This window comes from Papilio polytes, unplaced genomic scaffold (assembly GCF_000836215.1).
Source record: "Papilio polytes unplaced genomic scaffold, Ppol_1.0 DF823510.1, whole genome shotgun sequence".
NCBI lineage: Eukaryota > Metazoa > Arthropoda > Insecta > Lepidoptera > Papilionidae > Papilio > Papilio polytes.
Window position 1 is genome coordinate 476,634 of NW_013525694.1, and position 18,086 is coordinate 494,719.

At 39.0% G+C, this 18,086-nt stretch overlaps 1 protein-coding gene across 2 annotated transcripts in view; it reads left to right on the top strand.

Moving 5' to 3' along the window:
* LOC106104610 (tyrosine-protein phosphatase Lar) overlaps nucleotides 1–12,808 on the top strand; it is a 279,987-nt gene extending 267,179 nt beyond the window's left edge. For both annotated transcript variants that reach the window (XM_013284703.1, XM_013284704.1), the window contains 11 exons: nucleotides 495–624; nucleotides 1,125–1,275; nucleotides 1,626–1,762; nucleotides 3,100–3,396; nucleotides 6,921–7,060; nucleotides 7,136–7,338; nucleotides 7,448–10,574; nucleotides 10,650–10,760; nucleotides 10,874–11,043; nucleotides 11,467–11,602; nucleotides 12,025–12,808. In XM_013284703.1, coding sequence (XP_013140157.1) covers nucleotides 495–624; nucleotides 1,125–1,275; nucleotides 1,626–1,762; nucleotides 3,100–3,396; nucleotides 6,921–7,060; nucleotides 7,136–7,338; nucleotides 7,448–10,574; nucleotides 10,650–10,760; nucleotides 10,874–11,043; nucleotides 11,467–11,602; nucleotides 12,025–12,093 — 4,671 coding nt within the window. In that variant the 3' untranslated portion in view covers nucleotides 12,094–12,808. The remainder of the gene's footprint in view (nucleotides 1–494; nucleotides 625–1,124; nucleotides 1,276–1,625; nucleotides 1,763–3,099; nucleotides 3,397–6,920; nucleotides 7,061–7,135; nucleotides 7,339–7,447; nucleotides 10,575–10,649; nucleotides 10,761–10,873; nucleotides 11,044–11,466; nucleotides 11,603–12,024) is intronic.
* The last annotated feature ends 5,278 nt before the right edge of the window (nucleotides 12,809–18,086 follow it).

Consider the following 18,086-nt stretch of genomic DNA (forward strand, 5'->3'; position numbering starts at 1 on the left):
CATAATTTAAACCTTTTTGGTTAGTATTTTAAAACAATTTATTTAATTAATACTAGTATTAATATTAATTTTAATAGATATTAATTTTAACACTGCACTCGACATCTCGTCACTCGTCATAATGCGCGCGAATATCCATCCTTCTAATGACATTGACAGCTGTCAGTTAGAGATGTGACGTTAATGCCAATAATCTAGTGTTGCGCCAATTCTATAGCGCGGTACTAATTTTCTTTTTAACAGTATTTTGTTCGTTAAAGTTGTGAGTGAAGATCAACTTATGTTGGCACCCCTAACCTTGGATTCTTTAGTGTCCAATTACAAACAACTAATTAAAAAAAAATATTCGACTAGTTTAGAGAAAAATACGTCAGATTTTGATTGTAATGTGTTGGTAACATATATTTTTGCTACACAATACTCCGTCGTTTAAAGGGTCAAAGAAGCGTAAAGAAATAGTTTTTCTATAATTATTTATTTATGTATTTGAATAGTTGGACAGCAGTCATCTAACAACCATCAACGAGTTGACCCCCCACACGGTGTATACTATACGAGTGCAGGCGTTCACGTCCGTGGGCCCCGGCCCCGTGTCCGCACCAGTACAGGTCAAAACACAACAAGGTAATAAAGTGAAAACAATCTATCATATCTAGTCTTTGTAACAATTTCATGCAAAATTACTTTTCTTACCTTTTTTTATACAACAAGGTGGCAAACGAGCAAGGTTACCTGAATCCGCCAAAATGGCGAAGCAACCGCTGCCCATAAATATCAGCTATTGCAGATGCGTTGCCTACCCTAAATCGACGGAGGAGGAGACGCACATAAGAGGATATTTCCCCTTTCTTTGCGTCTCCCCCGTCAAATCCACTTTCCCATTCATTCTATTCCTTATAAGAAGAGGGTGGAACGGGAAAGGGACTAAAATTGGGCCTCCCACTGCTACTTTCTATACTTTTCACTGCTTAAAGAAACAATCCTAATATCTTTGAAAATCCTACAAATAAATCATGGTATTCAAGTGCTTAGACGTATCGACGAAGTTGTTAAAGCAGGCGCTACCACTATTAGCTTAGATATTACGTTAAGTTAGATATTACGGTAACCCATTGTCCTCTCAGGTGTACCATCCCAACCGTCGAACTTCGTAGCAGTAGAGGCGGGCGAGACCTCGGTGACGCTGCAGTGGCAGCAGCCCATGCACGCGGGAGACCAGATCGTCTCCTACGAACTATACTGGAACGATACGTACGCAAAGGAACACCACAGGAAGTAAGGAATTAGATAAAATACACTTCTCATAAAACTTACATTAGAACAATGAAATTGAAAGAAATACTAATATAGTAATAACCAAACATTATGTGTAAATATATGGATTTAAAAAAGTCAGGTTTGCACCAAACAAAAATCCGTAATCTTTTTATAACTCAGCGTTATGAACATCTGAGTAATATTATGAATGCGAAAGTTTAGATGGATGGATGTTTGGTAGAGTTTGTGGTCAAACCCATTGAAAGCATCTTGATTAAATTAGCCATAGATGTAGATGATAGTCAGGAAGCCCACATAGGCTTTAGAGTCGCGGGCTCAAGCTAGTATTTAACTAAAATTGTTCTTAGACGGATACATAAGATGGAATCCTACACCCTGAACGGGCTGTACCCGAACACCCTGTATTACATCTGGCTTGCGGCGCGGTCGCAGCGCGGCGAGGGCGCCACCACCCCGCCGATCGCAGTCCGGACAAAGCAATACGGTATGTTGGTACTGCCAATACAGTACGGTAGCATCGGCCAACTAACTTCTGTTGGTACAAAGCAGCCAACTAACACCTTATATTGGTATAAGTCGGCCAATTAACAACTTACTCGTATGTTGGTACAATTTGGCCAACTAACACGTTATATTGGTACAACTCGGCTAATTAACATCTTATGTTGGTACGATTCGGCCAACTTACGCGTCGTGTTGGTACATCTCGGCCAAGTAAAACCTCATGTTGGTACAACTCGGCCAATTAATACGTTATGTTGAAACCTTAAGGCCACACACACACATGAAACAAATGGCTTGGAACGACTTCAGAAGAAGCGTATCTGTAAAAAATATGATGAGATTAAATTTTGTGTCCTAACGAAAAAAATTTTTATTTGTATTGTAACACGGATTTAGCGTATAAGTTTTTTTAAAGGGCCCTTTTATAAAAAAAAAAAAAACTATTATTTTAATACATCTTTATAGACTTTATAGAGTTCAGTTGTAATATCCCGTGTGGACTCTTTCCAAGCCAATGATCAAAACAATAAAAGAAAATTAACAATATTTAAACCTTTTGTGGGTTTTCCAGGTAATTTCTACTGTAATATTTCACATACCGCACCTGCCCGGCACGCTGCCAGTAATACAAGCACAAGCACCAAGTTTTATATCACAATATGTGTTTCGTTATTGTACAATTGTCGAAACGGTATTGCGTATGCGCCTTTGTTTGCTTTCGATTAAAAAAATAACATCCAACTACAAAATAAAAATCAAAAAGACATAAAGCGTGTGCACAATACCTTAGTAGTAGCTTTATGTTGTCCGTACGTCTAAATCTTATTTGAAAAAGTTACTATATCAATTTTTTTCTCACTTTTATCACAGCGGCATAATGAACCGGAGAGTATACAAAAGTGTTCCTCATGTCGCTAGATAGATAATAATCAGCACAATTTTCTTCCGACAGGACAAGAGTATTTAGTAAGGGCGAGCGGATCCTACAACTTCAACTTTGTGCATGTTCAATTTCGACGATTTACATCGTCTCTCTTTTTAATTTGACACATTTTGTTTAATCGCATTCAGTGATTGCATCGAGGTTAATCTCACATAAACTAATCTCTAACTTCATCGGGAATATTAAATGCAACTATTGGTTTGTTGCAAAACTTCATTTTCATATTGTCGGGAGTTTAGGTTGGTGTGGCGAGCGTCGTCGTATGGGTTCGGGTGTGGGCTCGTGTGTGCTCGGGTGTGGGCTCGTGTGTGCTCGTGTGGGCTCGGGCGTGGGCTCGTGGGTTGTGGGCGGTAGTTGACGTTGGAGCGTTTCAGTGCCGGGCGCGCCGCCTATGAATGTGACGGCGGTGGCGATATCGCCGACGGCGGTGCGCGTGTCGTGGCAGCCGCCGCCCGCGGAACGCGCCAACGGCCGTATCGCGTACTACAAGCTGCTGTGCGTGGAGGCGGGCCGCGGGGACTCGGAGGCGACGGTGGTGCGGCTGAACGCGACGGAGTTCGTGCTGGACGAGCTGCGCCGCTGGACGGAGTACCGCGTGTGGGTGCTCGCCGGCACCAGCGTGGGCGACGGCCCCGCCTCCTACCCCGTCACCGTGCGCACGCATGAAGACGGTACGTCTCCAACATATTTACTCATACAACTTCCACCGGCTCAACTATATGTCTTTTTGTTTATTTGTTTAATGATTTAATTATAATACTTTTTATGAACATATTATTATATTGATTGTTTGAATATAACAGTACAAATCGATATCATATGACCAATACTGTATTTTTCTTAATTTTATTACGCGATATCTATAATTTGAGTCCGTCTATTGACTCTTGTTTCTTGAAACATAAACAATATTTAACTATTATTTGTAGCTAAAGACTATAATTGAAGTTATTTTATAAACATCTATTTTATATTAAAGTCCTATTAGAATTAATACTTCGTAAATTCCACTTAAAGTCATAAAGTTGAGCCTTGTCTTCAAACTAACAAGAACTAATAAATAATTTCTCCATCCGAACATTGTGACCTAACAAAACTTCTGAGATTTGTAATATCAGAGGATAATATTTTGACCCACTTTATGACGTAGTCTTATTAATAGTGTCCTCTTATATTGCAATCATATTTAATAGCAATAACAATATTTCATGTTTTAAAAACTGCTGCGGAAATGGGTATGGTGATTTGGGTAAAATCATTCATAAAAAGATGAACAGTTCATATATTAAATATTCCCACTGGTGTTACATATGGATGGTTTTATATTCGTATTAATTGAAGCGGTGCGAATGGAAATGAAATATTTCTCATTATTATCTTGAATAATTCGTAACTTAATGAAGACCATCATTATCCCGTGACCTCTACATTTCCACTCCTGCCGTGTTCGTATCATTAAATGAGATCTGTTCAAATGGTGTTGGTTATAAATATAAGTATATATGTATATACTATATATCTCATATTGAGCTACAAATTATATCAGTTACTAATGTCTTTTTTTCTTTTGTTTGTTTCTTGTGAGCATATAGCAGGATTCGAAACAAGGAGGTTAATTCTCGTAACAAAGTTTTAAATAATATGCTTGCCGATAAGTTTCAATGTACAAGTATATATAATTTATCATTTATCACGCAGACCATTCGATTTCACAGTATGTCGGTCGCATTGTCTCTATGCTCCCACTCACCGCCACATGTAATGATTCGGTTTGATGGCGCGTCACCGATTACTTACTGTCAAACCGCTAATGATGCCACTCACTGAAATGCAAAAAGAATTTCTCCTGCACCTGGTCTAGTATCGACGGCACCGTTATATTGTTGGTTTTGGCGCACAATTATTGAGTATTTAGCGATGGACACAATTTTGCATGCTTTCTTTGACGACACAGCACTGTTTTTCGTTCGGTTATTTCACTGGGCACCGGTTAGGTTTACAAATGTTGGACGTACGCAATCGGCGCCGAGTTTAAACGATTGCGCGCGGCCAATGTTCACTTTTAGGAAGCACTCAGCACATCAGCGACGACACGAGGTGAGAGAGCGAGTGCGTCACACAAGACATCTCTCCGACGCGACGGCCTCTCTGCCACATGTCACATGGGAACGTAAATGTTACTAGATTCTAAGTCGACTGTTACGCTTATGCCCATGTCAGCTGTAACATGTAACGTTCACGTTCACAAAGTGACTGCAGACGTGATAAGTGTGAGCCGCGTGCACAGTAACGCCGGACACGCACGGCCCGAGCGCCGCATTTGAATACCAATACCGTCTCAACACGACACGCGCGCATGCTATACTATTCACAACTACTACTTCCGTACTCACTGTACCGTATAACCACTCGTACTTAGCGGGAAGGCTGCGGGTCGAAGCGACACAATCCCGAGGATCCAGTCTAAATTTTGAATCTGTCAATAATTGGCCTGTTGGATCCAACGGATAGACCGTAACGCACTTCGCCTGTATTCCCCGACTGCTCGGCTCCGACTAGACTACGCGCTCTATCTATCTTTATCTATCTCTCTATCTGTCTCGATCGCTCTAAGCTACACTCTCTTGCAAGTAGCTATTTCTCTTGCCTTTCTTCCTTCTTCTGTATTTCTATCAAACTATCGTCGTGCATGCACACTAGATATTGTGACATATACAGAAAACTATTGTGCCTAACGTAAGCTAACGCATTTAAGCGATGTTTGAAGAACGCAATGAATTCGGCATCGGTCACTCCTTAAATACATAATTGTTATAAAATCGAAAAAAAACGTAGAAGAGCACAGCCAGCAATGACACCACGACACTGTCACAACTCACAGAAGATATCGGACACAAGGGAGCGAGGCAACACACACACAGCAACGAGGGGCGCCTTCACAACAAGATACACTGATGAAGCACACACATTTAGATCGGCGCCGTCGCGTTAATCAATACATGTGCGTGTGAGTGATTCAAAAGAGCCGATTGGTGAAGAATCGTTGTCTCAACGTGTCTAGCTTTTTCCTGTCCTCGGTCAACCGACATGAATATAATTTCCATATTCGATACAAATACAACAAATAATTCAGAGAATATACTACGGTGTTTTTTGAGATCTCGATCGTAATAGCATGAAGTATCTTTAGTACTCTCTAAATGGCTGTAACAGGAAAAGGCGAGGCAGGCCTGAGCAGCGAGACGCCGGCGTCACAAGCCGATTAACCGGAACGCGCCTCCTAAAGAGCTCAACGAACATAAGGATGTGAAATAAGAATTCCTCCATATTGCCTACAGGCGTTCTACTCGTAATCTCTCACTGAGTAGTTCCGTTCGCCCTGCAATGTACGCACAATTTGTCTTAAATATATTTGAATGCGTTTTTCTCTTTTTTTCTCTCGTCACTGACTTTGTATGGGCCGCTGGTAACCCGTACAGCCCTGAGGAGTGAGTATAAATTACTATAGTGCTTGTATTTATGTGCATTTGTGCTTGTGCCTAAGCTTTACTTAGTTAGTACTTCCTCGCGTTATTAAACTCTGGAACAATCTGCAAGAGGTTAAAGACGCATGTCTATGCCACTTTACCTGCTCGGAACTGACTTGGCGTGTTATAAACCCAACTTTAGCTTTGTCGCCACCCAAGTCTATTTCCTGAAGCATGATTCCCTTGCAGCCTGTAAAGAAACAACTAGACATAGAATTGCCGCTTATATACTAATAGATAAACTTACTAAATGTTGATTCTTTGTAAAAGCTTAACGACTTTAGTCAATCCAAACGATATGGATTGGAAGGTAATTGATTTTAATTGTTTTGGTGATGTAAAAGGGCGTTAAATGTATCAGTGTGTGTGTTGGTATTCAAATGCCCGATCGAGATGCTGAAAGGTGTGATTAGATACACGCCGGAGACCTAAATACTCTATCAGCATTGCAGACGACGGTTACGGACACAACTTCGGTAATTTAGTTTTCGAAATTACGCCAAGCTTTCCGAAGAGAAACCTTTAACGCAAACGCTTAATCCCTTGAATTTAAATTGCTTGAGTAGAGTTTTCTCTAGCACGTTTCCGTAGATGCTGATAGGGAATTTAGGTCGAAGTTTATTAAATGGTACGGTGCAGAGGTTAAAATACAATTGGTGATATTACAGTGCCTGGAGAGCCGCAAGACGTGAAGGTGACCACTATCAACTCAACTGCGGTGCACGTAACTTGGAAACCGCCGCAGGAGAAGGAAAAGAACGGTATCATAAGAGGCTATCATGTCCATGTCCAAGAGATTCGAGAAGAGGTAAGAAAAGATTTAAAAACGTTTACTTTTATATTTTCAGAAAAATCAAATATAAAAGTTTCCTTCATATTGCAGAGCAAATCTTTGTTAAACGAGCCAATGCGGTACAACGTGATGGATGATACGATATTGGAGCTAAACGTGACAGGCTTGCAACCTGACACGAGGTACACCGTGCAAGTCGCCGCTGTCACCCGCAAGGGCGACGGCGACAGAAGCCCGCCGGTCACCATCAAAACTCCTGGCGGCGTTCCCAATAAGCCTACTGTTAACCTTAAGTCAGTTCTAATCTCATTTACTAATACATTTCTAATAACTGTAGCTTTCGTCTGTTTTGGTTCTTTCCAAACGTTAGTCCTCTGAGTAACTGTTACTTTATTTTTTAAGGGTACTGGAACGTGAGCCGATTGTCTCTATTGAGCTAGAATGGACCAAACCGACACAAACATACGGTGAACTGCAAGGTTATCGATTGAAATACGGAATAAAAAATCAAAAAACACTAGAAGAGAATTTTGGAATAAACGTCAACGCTCATAGATTAACTGATCTGGAGAGAGGTGTCCAGTATGAATTCAGATTGGCCGGAAGGAACCATATCGGCTACGGACAAGAAAATATCAAATATTGGCTCACTCCGGAAGGGGCGCCGAAGGGCCCACCGACCAATGTAACTTATCATTTTCAAACACCTGACATTATCAGTGTGACATGGGAGCCTCCTATTAGAGCAGACAGAAGCGGCCAAATCAAAAAATATGACATTCAATTTTACAAAAAAGGTGATCAATCGTCACTCGTAGAGAAAACAAAGGAAACGACTAAAGCAGTTTTTACCGGCTTAGAAGAAGATGCTCATTATGTTTTCAAAGTAAGAGCGTATACAGACCAAGGTCCCGGACCATACAGTAAAGATATTACAGTTCATACTGAAAGGGATATCGGAAGGGCGCCCATGTCGGTCAAAGCTGTAGCCACATCTGAATCTGGTATTGAGGTCTGGTGGGAAACGGTGCCATCGAGGCGAAAAGTTATAGGATATTCCATTTTCTACACGATGACACCCGTTGAAGATTTAGATGAATGGCAGCAGAAAACTGTTCACGTTACACATTCTGCTGATATAGAAAACTTGGAGAAATTCGCGGAATATGCCGTCGCTGTAGCAACGAAAACGGCCGATGGATTAGGGAGACTATCAGAAAAGGTTACTGTTAAAGTCCGGCCCGAAGAAGTGCCTCTACATCTAAGGGCTCAGGATGTATCTACACACTCGATGACCCTCTCATGGTCACCACCTCTACGCTTAAATCCTGTAAGCTATAAGATTTCGTACAATGCAATCAAAGAGTTTGTCGACTCTCTAGGGATGACTCAAACACAAGAGATACCTAAAAGGGAGATAATTATTAAGCACGACAAAACATCACATTCTATTAACGATCTCTCGCCATTTACGACGTATAATGTGAATGTCAGTGCTATCCCTAACGACGATTCATACAGACCGCCAACTAAAATAACAGTAACGACGCAAATGGCCGCACCAAAACCAATGGTGAAACCGGATTTTTATGGTGTTGTTGAAAATGAAATATTGGTTATTCTTCCCCAAGCTTCGGAAGAATACGGTCCTATTTCACATTATTATCTAGTTGTCGTCCCCGATGATAAAATACACAATCACAAACATCCCGATCAGTTCTTAACAGAAGATTTAATAAGAAACAATGCAAGAATAGATGATGAAAATGCTCCATATATCGCCGCTAAGTTCTTACAAAGGAATATTTTATATACTTTCCACCTAGGTAATAATGAGTCATACGAAGGTTTTCTCAACAAGAAATTAAACCCTAACAAAAAGTACAGGGTATTTGTCCGAGCGGTTGTCGATACGCCACAAAAACATCTTTACACCTCTAGTCCATTTTCGGAATATCTGTCTTTGGACATGCGTGGAGCACCTCCTGGCGAAGAACCTAGCCGACCCGACCCCAAAGATATAAACGGTGATCCGGAAATAAGAATTGAAGAGAACAGGAAAGAAGCTGGCATGTTATGGGTAATCGGACCAATCATCGCAGCTTTGATGCTTTCACTCTGCTTGGTTATGTTATTCATAATGAAGAGACGCCGTCAGCCGTGTAAGACACCCGACCAGGCTGCGGTCACCAGACCTCTAATGTCAGCTGACGTTGGATTCGGAGCACCCTCGGATCCAGTCGAGATGAGACGACTTAATTTCCAAACACCGGCGATGATTTCTCATCCACCAATACCGATATCTGAACTTGCAGATCACATTGACAGGCTTAAAGCCAACGATAATATGAAGTTTTCTCAAGAATACGAAAGCATCGAACCGGGTCAGCAGTTTACATGGGATCATTCGAACATGGAGGTCAATAAACCTAAGAACCGGTACGCTAACGTTATCGCCTACGACCATAGCCGTGTTATTCTGCAGCCTATCGATGGTATACTCGGAAGCGACTATATTAATGCAAACTACTGCGATGGCTATCGAAAACACAATGCGTACGTGGCCACTCAAGGTCCTCTACAAGAAACCTTGGTCGATTTCTGGCGAATGTGCTGGGAGTTACGGACTGCTACTATTGTTATGATGACTAAGCTTGAAGAACGAACTAGAATTAAATGTGATCAGTACTGGCCCAGCAGAGGCAGCGAAACTTACGGCATGATGACTGTAACCATTGCGGAAGTTCAAGAGTTGGCGACTTACTGCATTCGTACATTCCAAATCTCACGGAACGGTGGAACTGAACGAAGGGAAATCAAGCAACTTCAGTTCACCGCTTGGCCCGACCACGGTGTCCCCGATCACCCGGCGCCCTTCTTACAGTTCCTACGCCGTGTCCGTGCACTGAACCCTCCCGACGCCGGTCCCTTGGTGGTGCACTGCTCCGCCGGAGTTGGCCGCACCGGTTGCTTCATAGTGATCGACTCCATGCTGGAAAGAGCGCGCCACGAACGCACCGTAGACATCTACGGCCACGTAACTTGTCTCCGCGCTCAACGCAACTATATGGTGCAAACCGAAGACCAGTACATCTTCATTCACGACGCACTCCTAGAGGCTGTCATTTGCGGTGACACAGAAGTGCCCGCTCGTAACTTGCACGCGCACATTCAGAAGTTAATGCGTGTCGATACCATCGAGAATATCAATGGAATGGAGTTGGAATTTAAGAAGCTGGCTAATATGAAGGCTGACTCGAGTCGCTTCGTGTCCGCCAGTCTGCCGTGCAACAAGCACAAGAACAGGCTGGTCCACATATTGCCGTTCGAATCGACCCGCGTGTGTCTCACGCCCCGTGATGGCTCCGACTACATCAATGCGTCCTTTGTCGACGGCTACCGGTACAGAGCCGCATACATCGCCACTCAAGGACCGTTGCCCGACACCACCGATGACTTCTGGCGGATGCTTTGGGAGCATAACTCAACGATTATCGTTATGCTGACCAAATTGAAAGAAATGGGACGCGTGAGTATATATTTACCTTTCATTATTTACCATCACTTGTGGGGAGATTAAATAATTTTTGTGTGTATTTTTTAGGAGAAATGTCATCAGTACTGGCCGTCTGACCGCTCTGTGCGCTACCAATGTTTCGTAGTCGACCCGATCGCCGAGTATAACATGCCTCAGTATATCTTGAGGGAATTCAAGGTACATTATAAATTACACAATTAAACAATTACACAAGGTTTTTGTGTAAATGTGTCATTTGTCACAAAGAAGTTCTAGCACTGTAAGGTGATAGGTTGTGTCGTGTCACACAGGTGACAGACGCTCGAGACGGGGCGTCGAGGACAGTGCGCCAGTTCCAGTTCACGGACTGGCCTGAGCAAGGCGTGCCCAAGAGCGGCGAGGGCTTCATCGACTTCCTAGGACAGGTGCACAAGACCAAGGAGCAGTTCGGCCAGGACGGTCCCATCACTGTGCATTGCAGGTCAGCTCTCACAACTATTGTATACTTTTTTCTTTTCGGACCAAGAGTGTTGTACTATTAACATTATTTAATGGTATTTAATACTAGCTGTTCCCGTGCGGCTTCATCCGCATGAAATTATGAAGATTTTACTTTATTTTTTACATATGTCAAATTATCAACAGCAAATGTCAAAATGAGATAACAAGATGAGAAACCATGGCAACCATGGCAACCTTGCTTCCTTAATTCCTTACTCATAATATTTACCCCCAAGTTTAATATACTTAATATAGCCTAAAGCGTTAGTGTAGGACTTTTTGTTAAAGAAAGAATTATTCAAAAATATGCTGTGATTGCTGACATCCTGCGCTACAAAGTAGTGTGTGTTTACGCTTTATTATATTAAATATATATGTAAGGGGTTGTTGATTGTGTGTGTAGCGCGGGCGTGGGCCGCACGGGCGTGTTCATCACGCTATCGACGGTGTTGGAGCGCATGCAGTACGAGGGCGTACTGGACGTGTTCCAGACCGTACGCACGCTGCGCACGCAGCGCCCCGCCATGGTGCAGACAGAGGTCAGTCCAACCTATTTACTACCATTCCACTATTCTCGCAAAGCATATACACATGTATTGTAAGTGGGAATTGCAATTTTGCAATTTTTTTTAATGCTTCAACACTTTCAACGCTTGAAGATAAAAATTTAATAATACTTGTATTTAAGCAGAGCGTCGATTTAGGGGTTTAAGCACTTGACTTATATTATGTCTTGGGTTCGAATCCCGTTGTACCAATGTGATTTTCCAATTTCATATGTACATAATTTACCCGACGTTACGGTGACGGAAAACACCGTGATGCACATATCGGCGAAGAAATTTAAAAATATGTCAAGTCAACCCGCAGTGAGCGTGGATTGAGTATGTCCGGGTCACCCTAACATACCATAGAGTAGGCTCCGAGCTCCTAAAAATACTAACTGTTGGTATTTTTTTAGGATCAGTACGAGTTCTGTTACCGCGCGGCGCTGGAGTACCTCGGCTCCTTCGACCACTACGTCAACTGACGCGCGGACATACTCCTCTAACACATCTAGCGGACCTTGTCGCACTTTATTTCCTTTTTGTGTACTTAACCTTGACATATGACAGCTTGTTTTGACAGCTAGTACAATTGACAGTACCCTGTTTGATGTTAAATTGTGTAATTAACAAGATTTAAATACGTAAATAGACTGTAGTTATCAAATAAACGCCTATAGTTCTAAAACCATTTTCCGACAAACCAATCATAGCAAATGACAATAATATTTTTAAACCCTTACTATAAAATTATCGTGAAATCATTGATTTTTTTGTCTACTTATGTATTTGAATCTTAGTATACCTTTTATAGTAAATATCATTTTTTTTTGTTATTTTATGATGAAAGTATTTTTATTGACATTGACAGGTCCACGTAGGTTGTAGCGTAGTGATGTTACCTTCGATATAGAAAATATTATAACCGTTTTCGCAGCTAACGTTAAATATTATATACATTGAAGCTAAATATGTACCAGTGCCTAGAGAAAGAAACTTATGATGTAAATTTTATCATTTTGACCATAATTATGATTGTGAGACGAAAGGGTAAATATTATTCTATATAGAATCCCATCTTACGGTAGCCTTATACAGATATGGCTTATTCATCTCTCGATACTGACAATTTATCAAAATATTTATTTAAATATTAGTATCAATATAGATAAAAAAAAACTATTAAAAAAATGAAGTACATAAATGACAATTTAAAAGTACATTTTTATTATATCTCATAAATGCAAAAATATCACTATATCAACTTTCGTTTTTTTTTTCTGTATTGATACGTTATTTAAAATGTTAACGCTATGTCGTTAACAGTTATAGCGTTACTAAATTACATCTAACAGTTAACGTAACGTTAAATAAAATGTTATACAAAAAGAAAACTATTAAAAGAAACTATCGTAATGCCATTGAAATTATGATTTGCTATTGAATTTCATAATTAGTGTGTGGTCAGTGCGCTTAGGGAAGTTTAAAAACTATGCGATGTAATTTCCAACTCCGATCGTCACCTATAAGCGATGCAAATGTAAATTTATAAATAGTTATTGCAGCTGTAATTAGAAAATTTATTTTTCATATCGGATGTACGTTTAGTGTAAATTGTGGTGAATCGTGTCATATTGCAACCAACTTATAGACGAATCGGCTGTGTCGTGTGAATACAATGTGTCAGTCCTATGCGTAGTTGTAACGGTGTTATGTAAATAGTTATTTTTCCCCGCTATAAAACACGCTAAAACCGTTAACCGAAAACAACTTGTTAACGTTATTAACGGATTGCTATATTATTTTGACAGCTCTTCCTAATTTTGAGTTGCTATTTGACATTTACGATGACAATGACAGAAGTTAGGTTTTTTTTTACATCGCGACCAGAGTAACACAGATAATTTAAATCTACAGATCTACATTTCGGTAATTAGGTTAAGTGCGATATTTTAGTGATCACTGCCTGCTTTAGAGATGAAGGTGATTCGATAACATATCTATATTTAGGTAGATAAAATGTTTTTTGTCTGTGTACTATTTGGTAAGACGGCGCGATGCGAGCGGCGCTCGTTGCTCGCATCCAATCGAATTGAGAATTCGAGAAGCGAATCTGTTTGGCATATGGCGATGAGATTTCGAGTCACGTTTGCGATGTATTTTCTTTTAAGTATTTACTTTTTAATAGATTATGAAGCAGTTTTATGCAGTTTCGTATGCCCCTTCATCACAATAATTAAGCTATCTTTAAGTGTAGTACGTTATTTAATCTTTTACAATAATCCCTTTGCCTAGTATCGTATAAGATTTTTAGGTTTTCCACTCGTTTTATACAATATACCTACTTGTATCGATCTACTTATAAGTTAAAGTTGAGCTTTTAACTTAGTAAGTTAGGGAATACGTCGCGGTCTGCGGAACGAGAACGAACTTGCGAGTTAACTTAAATATTGAACACATATTTGAATGTTTACCTGTTAAAATGATTTGCAAATGCGTGGAAATATTATGAAATGTATCAATTTACTAAATATTTACGCCATACATCCAATCGTATTATTTTTTACCAACTTCCCAAAAGAAGGAGGTACTCAATTCGTCTGTATGTTTTTTTTTTACTTAAACGAACCATTGACAATATAACTATAGACAAACACTCAATTCGATGTGAGCTCAATCGATTTTAAATCTTTTTTTTAATTGTTCAATTACAAAATGTAACTTTCTCTGCATTCGGGATCGCCGATTTATAGACATATTCTGAATTTCAAAATAGATTCACGATTAAAAAAAACTTTCGTTGAATCGTTACTGCCAATCGTGTCACTTAGATGTAATGGAATTTTAAATTTATCGATTAAACGTACGTATGTAGTAATAATGGGAATATTGTTAAATTGATAGCGAAAATTTAATTCTCGTTGAATCGTGTAGCCGGGGACCGTAACAAAGAACGGGCTTTCTTAGCTAATACTTCCAGCCAGCTTTATTTCATTCATTCCTTTTTAATTATATTTTATGTTTCATTTAATTTTTTTACACAATTTTGTATATTTAATTGAACATTTAAAACATCGTGAATTTGCCTGAGCGCTTTACGCACATTACCGATCTCTTGTACAAATAAATTTAAGCTAAGATTTTGAATTTGTGTTTATTGAATCATTTAATAGCAAACATTTGTAATATAACATTCAAGTCTGTTTATTTGATGTCTTAAATTGTTTGATTCATTTATTTAAATCCATGCAGTTGAATGTAGGTTTTTATTCATAGTTTTTAAAGAACTAGGGGCGATCGATGTTTTAAAAACGTCAATCCACACATGAACGTTTATTAATAAGATAAAGGCAATTTAACAATATGATTTTTAGATTTATATTTTTGCGTTTGATACAAGATTAGTTTTTTTTTTTTTGTGATTTTTTTTTATTTTTTAACTGTCATCGATCATCCCTAAAATTATGTTTTAATGTGACATGCCATACGAAGGTGCTGTAAGAAATAATTCCATTGTTTTAGTACAAAAGTTTCTTTTTAATCTGTATTTTCATTATTTCATGTTCCTTTCCATTGTATTGTTACGTTTTTTTGAATGTAAAAGACTGATATTCTAATTTCTTTGTGTTTCTCTTACTATAATTGTGTGCATCTAGATAATAATGAAATGTAAAAATACTTGACAATGATCTTTGTTCGCTTTTTATGTATCAAATCAATGTACAGTTTAAATTGTTTTGTTTTTAATTATTTTTCAATGTATTACAAATGAACAAATTACCTTATGTGTACCTCTTTTTATTGATAAGTACAAATAAATCAGAAATTGTAAAATCTCGCCATATTGCGTTAATGATTTGCCAACAATTTAAATGCATATAAAGCGGCATAGCTTTAAATATATATGTGTATTTTAGTGCAATTGTGTGTTTGTTGACTCGCCGCGGCTAGCTGCTAGTGGCTAGTAGCTAGTGGCTAGGTGTCGGCGGGTAGCGGGTAGGGCGGTGTGCGGTTATATCCTGTAGGTACGTAGAAGATTGTTTTGTAAAGATATCCCGCGCTGCGTCTCGGGACACAGTGGATTCGCAAAATTATACATAATGTATATGATGAAATAAATTTATGTGAGACCATAGACAATGCTTGTTTTTTTTCACTCTATATAAAGTAACCATAGAATTGGGGTTTTAACACATTTTTAAATATAGCACACAGAATAAATGCTTAAATTAATCTATAGACTAACTCATTTCAAATCTTACAGGCATTAATTGTTAACCAATAAACAAACTCGATTGAAACTCATTGTAGCGAGGTAGATTTTAATTACACGCTAAGATGAGAATATTCAAATTAACTCTGGAATTCACACAAGTTGGGACAAGTTAAATTAAATTTAAATGCATTCGAACTTCCGTTAACCTACACTTTAATCTGTATTTACACATGCATAGTATAACGTATTTTTCTTTATTGTCTACGTCCTAATTAGTCTGTGGTCGTAATAACAATATAACCAAGTAGAACAATAAACAATACGAGCATGGTACAAGTTACAGCAATGCTTCAGACAAAACTTAACATTATCGTAAATCCGTACAGACCACTTCATGCGCCATAAACTATTACACTTATGTTTAGGGCTGCCTCAAAAAACGCTGACTTATAAATGATAAAAAAAACATCGACAAAAAAGTAGTGTCTACTTTAAACACGCGCAGTTTTTTACAGAATCCAGACCGATTTTAAAATAAATTTTAGCTACGTCTAGCAACACTGACGTTCCTTGATGAAGGCCGACTGGCACTAACTTACTAATACTCTTTAACAGACGACGAAATAATACTTTTTGAAGATCTTGTCAAAAAGAACCCTAAATGCACTATGCTAAACCGAAGTGGCAGTCCTATTTACATCCCTCGCTAACAACCTATGTTTACTCTCGAGCCGAAAGCATACTGTTTTGTAATGATAAACAACCTCTTATGTGTATTTTCTTTGTACCAGATTTATTTGTATAACTGTAGAATTTGTCCTAACATTCTATAAATATATGCTGTCACATCTCCGTTTTTATATAAAAAAAGATATTTTAACACAAAGTGTATCCGCTGTTAAATTTTTCTAAATTTTCTGAAACTAGATAAATCCAAATATGTCTTTGCTTCAAGTATCCCAGCAAACTATAGACTTTTAACGGGCGTCATTTATTTACCTTCAATTTGATATCGACATACACTGGAGATAACATGTAAAGAAACCTGAATTTTCAAACAATTATTTACAAGATTCCTAAATTTTTAATAACTTTTTTCTTTTGCCAAATCTTATGTCACCCTATCAAACTATCGTCCCGTAAAGTTTAGTCTGCCGGGAAGAGTCCCAGTAGAGATAAGATATCGCTTTTGTATTGTCAAATGTATCTAAACCTTTTTCAATAAAGCTATAACACAATATCACGTAGAAGACATTATCTTCCTCCTTTCCTACTCCCGTAGTGGCGCAACGGGTTTTAGCCCTCAACATAACTCTATCATACGTCATCTCAGTCACCACTCCCTTCATATAAATTCGAATATGCCGGCTCACCCGGTGTAATACCACGACCACACACAAAATAGGCGTGAAGTGGAAGCAATTCCGCGTTTCGTCTGATGAGTGCGGTGCCGGAGGCCTAATTTTAGACCCTTTCCCTTTCCACCCTTTTCTTAAGAGGAAAGGATGGAAAGGAAAAGTGGATTTGACAGTGGAGGGTCTCCTCATGCGTCTGCATAGGAAGGGGAAATGTCCTCTTTATGTGCGTCTCCTCATCCGTCAATTAAGGGTAGGCAACGCATCTGCAATTGCGGATGTTTATGGGCAGCGGTCGCTTTCCATATCGGTGGATTCACGTGGCCGCTTGCTCGTATCCCATCTTAAATTATATAAAAAAAATCCTCTCTTTCTATGTCTACCTCTACCGGTGTACCACACCAACGTTCAATCTCACGTAGAAGACTAGGTGTTGTATAACGTTTCGCAATACGTATTCATTGACACATTAGCGGACGGCCGGTGTAAGATAATAGGATTAGACAGGTGCTTATATTAGATATGGACGTGATCAGAATTAATAAACCCCGCATCTATCTCATCAAAGTTTAACAGCGAATTTCCATTGCTAAAAGTACCTTTAAAATGTTATCTCTGTTTTTAAATTGATTTTTTAAATGTACTCCACAATGAAATAGGTAAATGTTATATATTTTTTATTGCCTACAAGCAGTTGATTCGACCAGTATTAAACTTTATAAATATAAACGGCTTTCCTCGTTTTTAGAATCTCCGCCTTGCAACTCATTTAAACAAACTCATTATGTTATTCTTTCAATTACTATTAAGTAGATTTATAATTATACAATAGTCATACTAGTGATTATAAATGTGAAAGTGTGAACGAATGTTTGTTAGAGTTTGTAGACTAAACGGCTGAACGGAT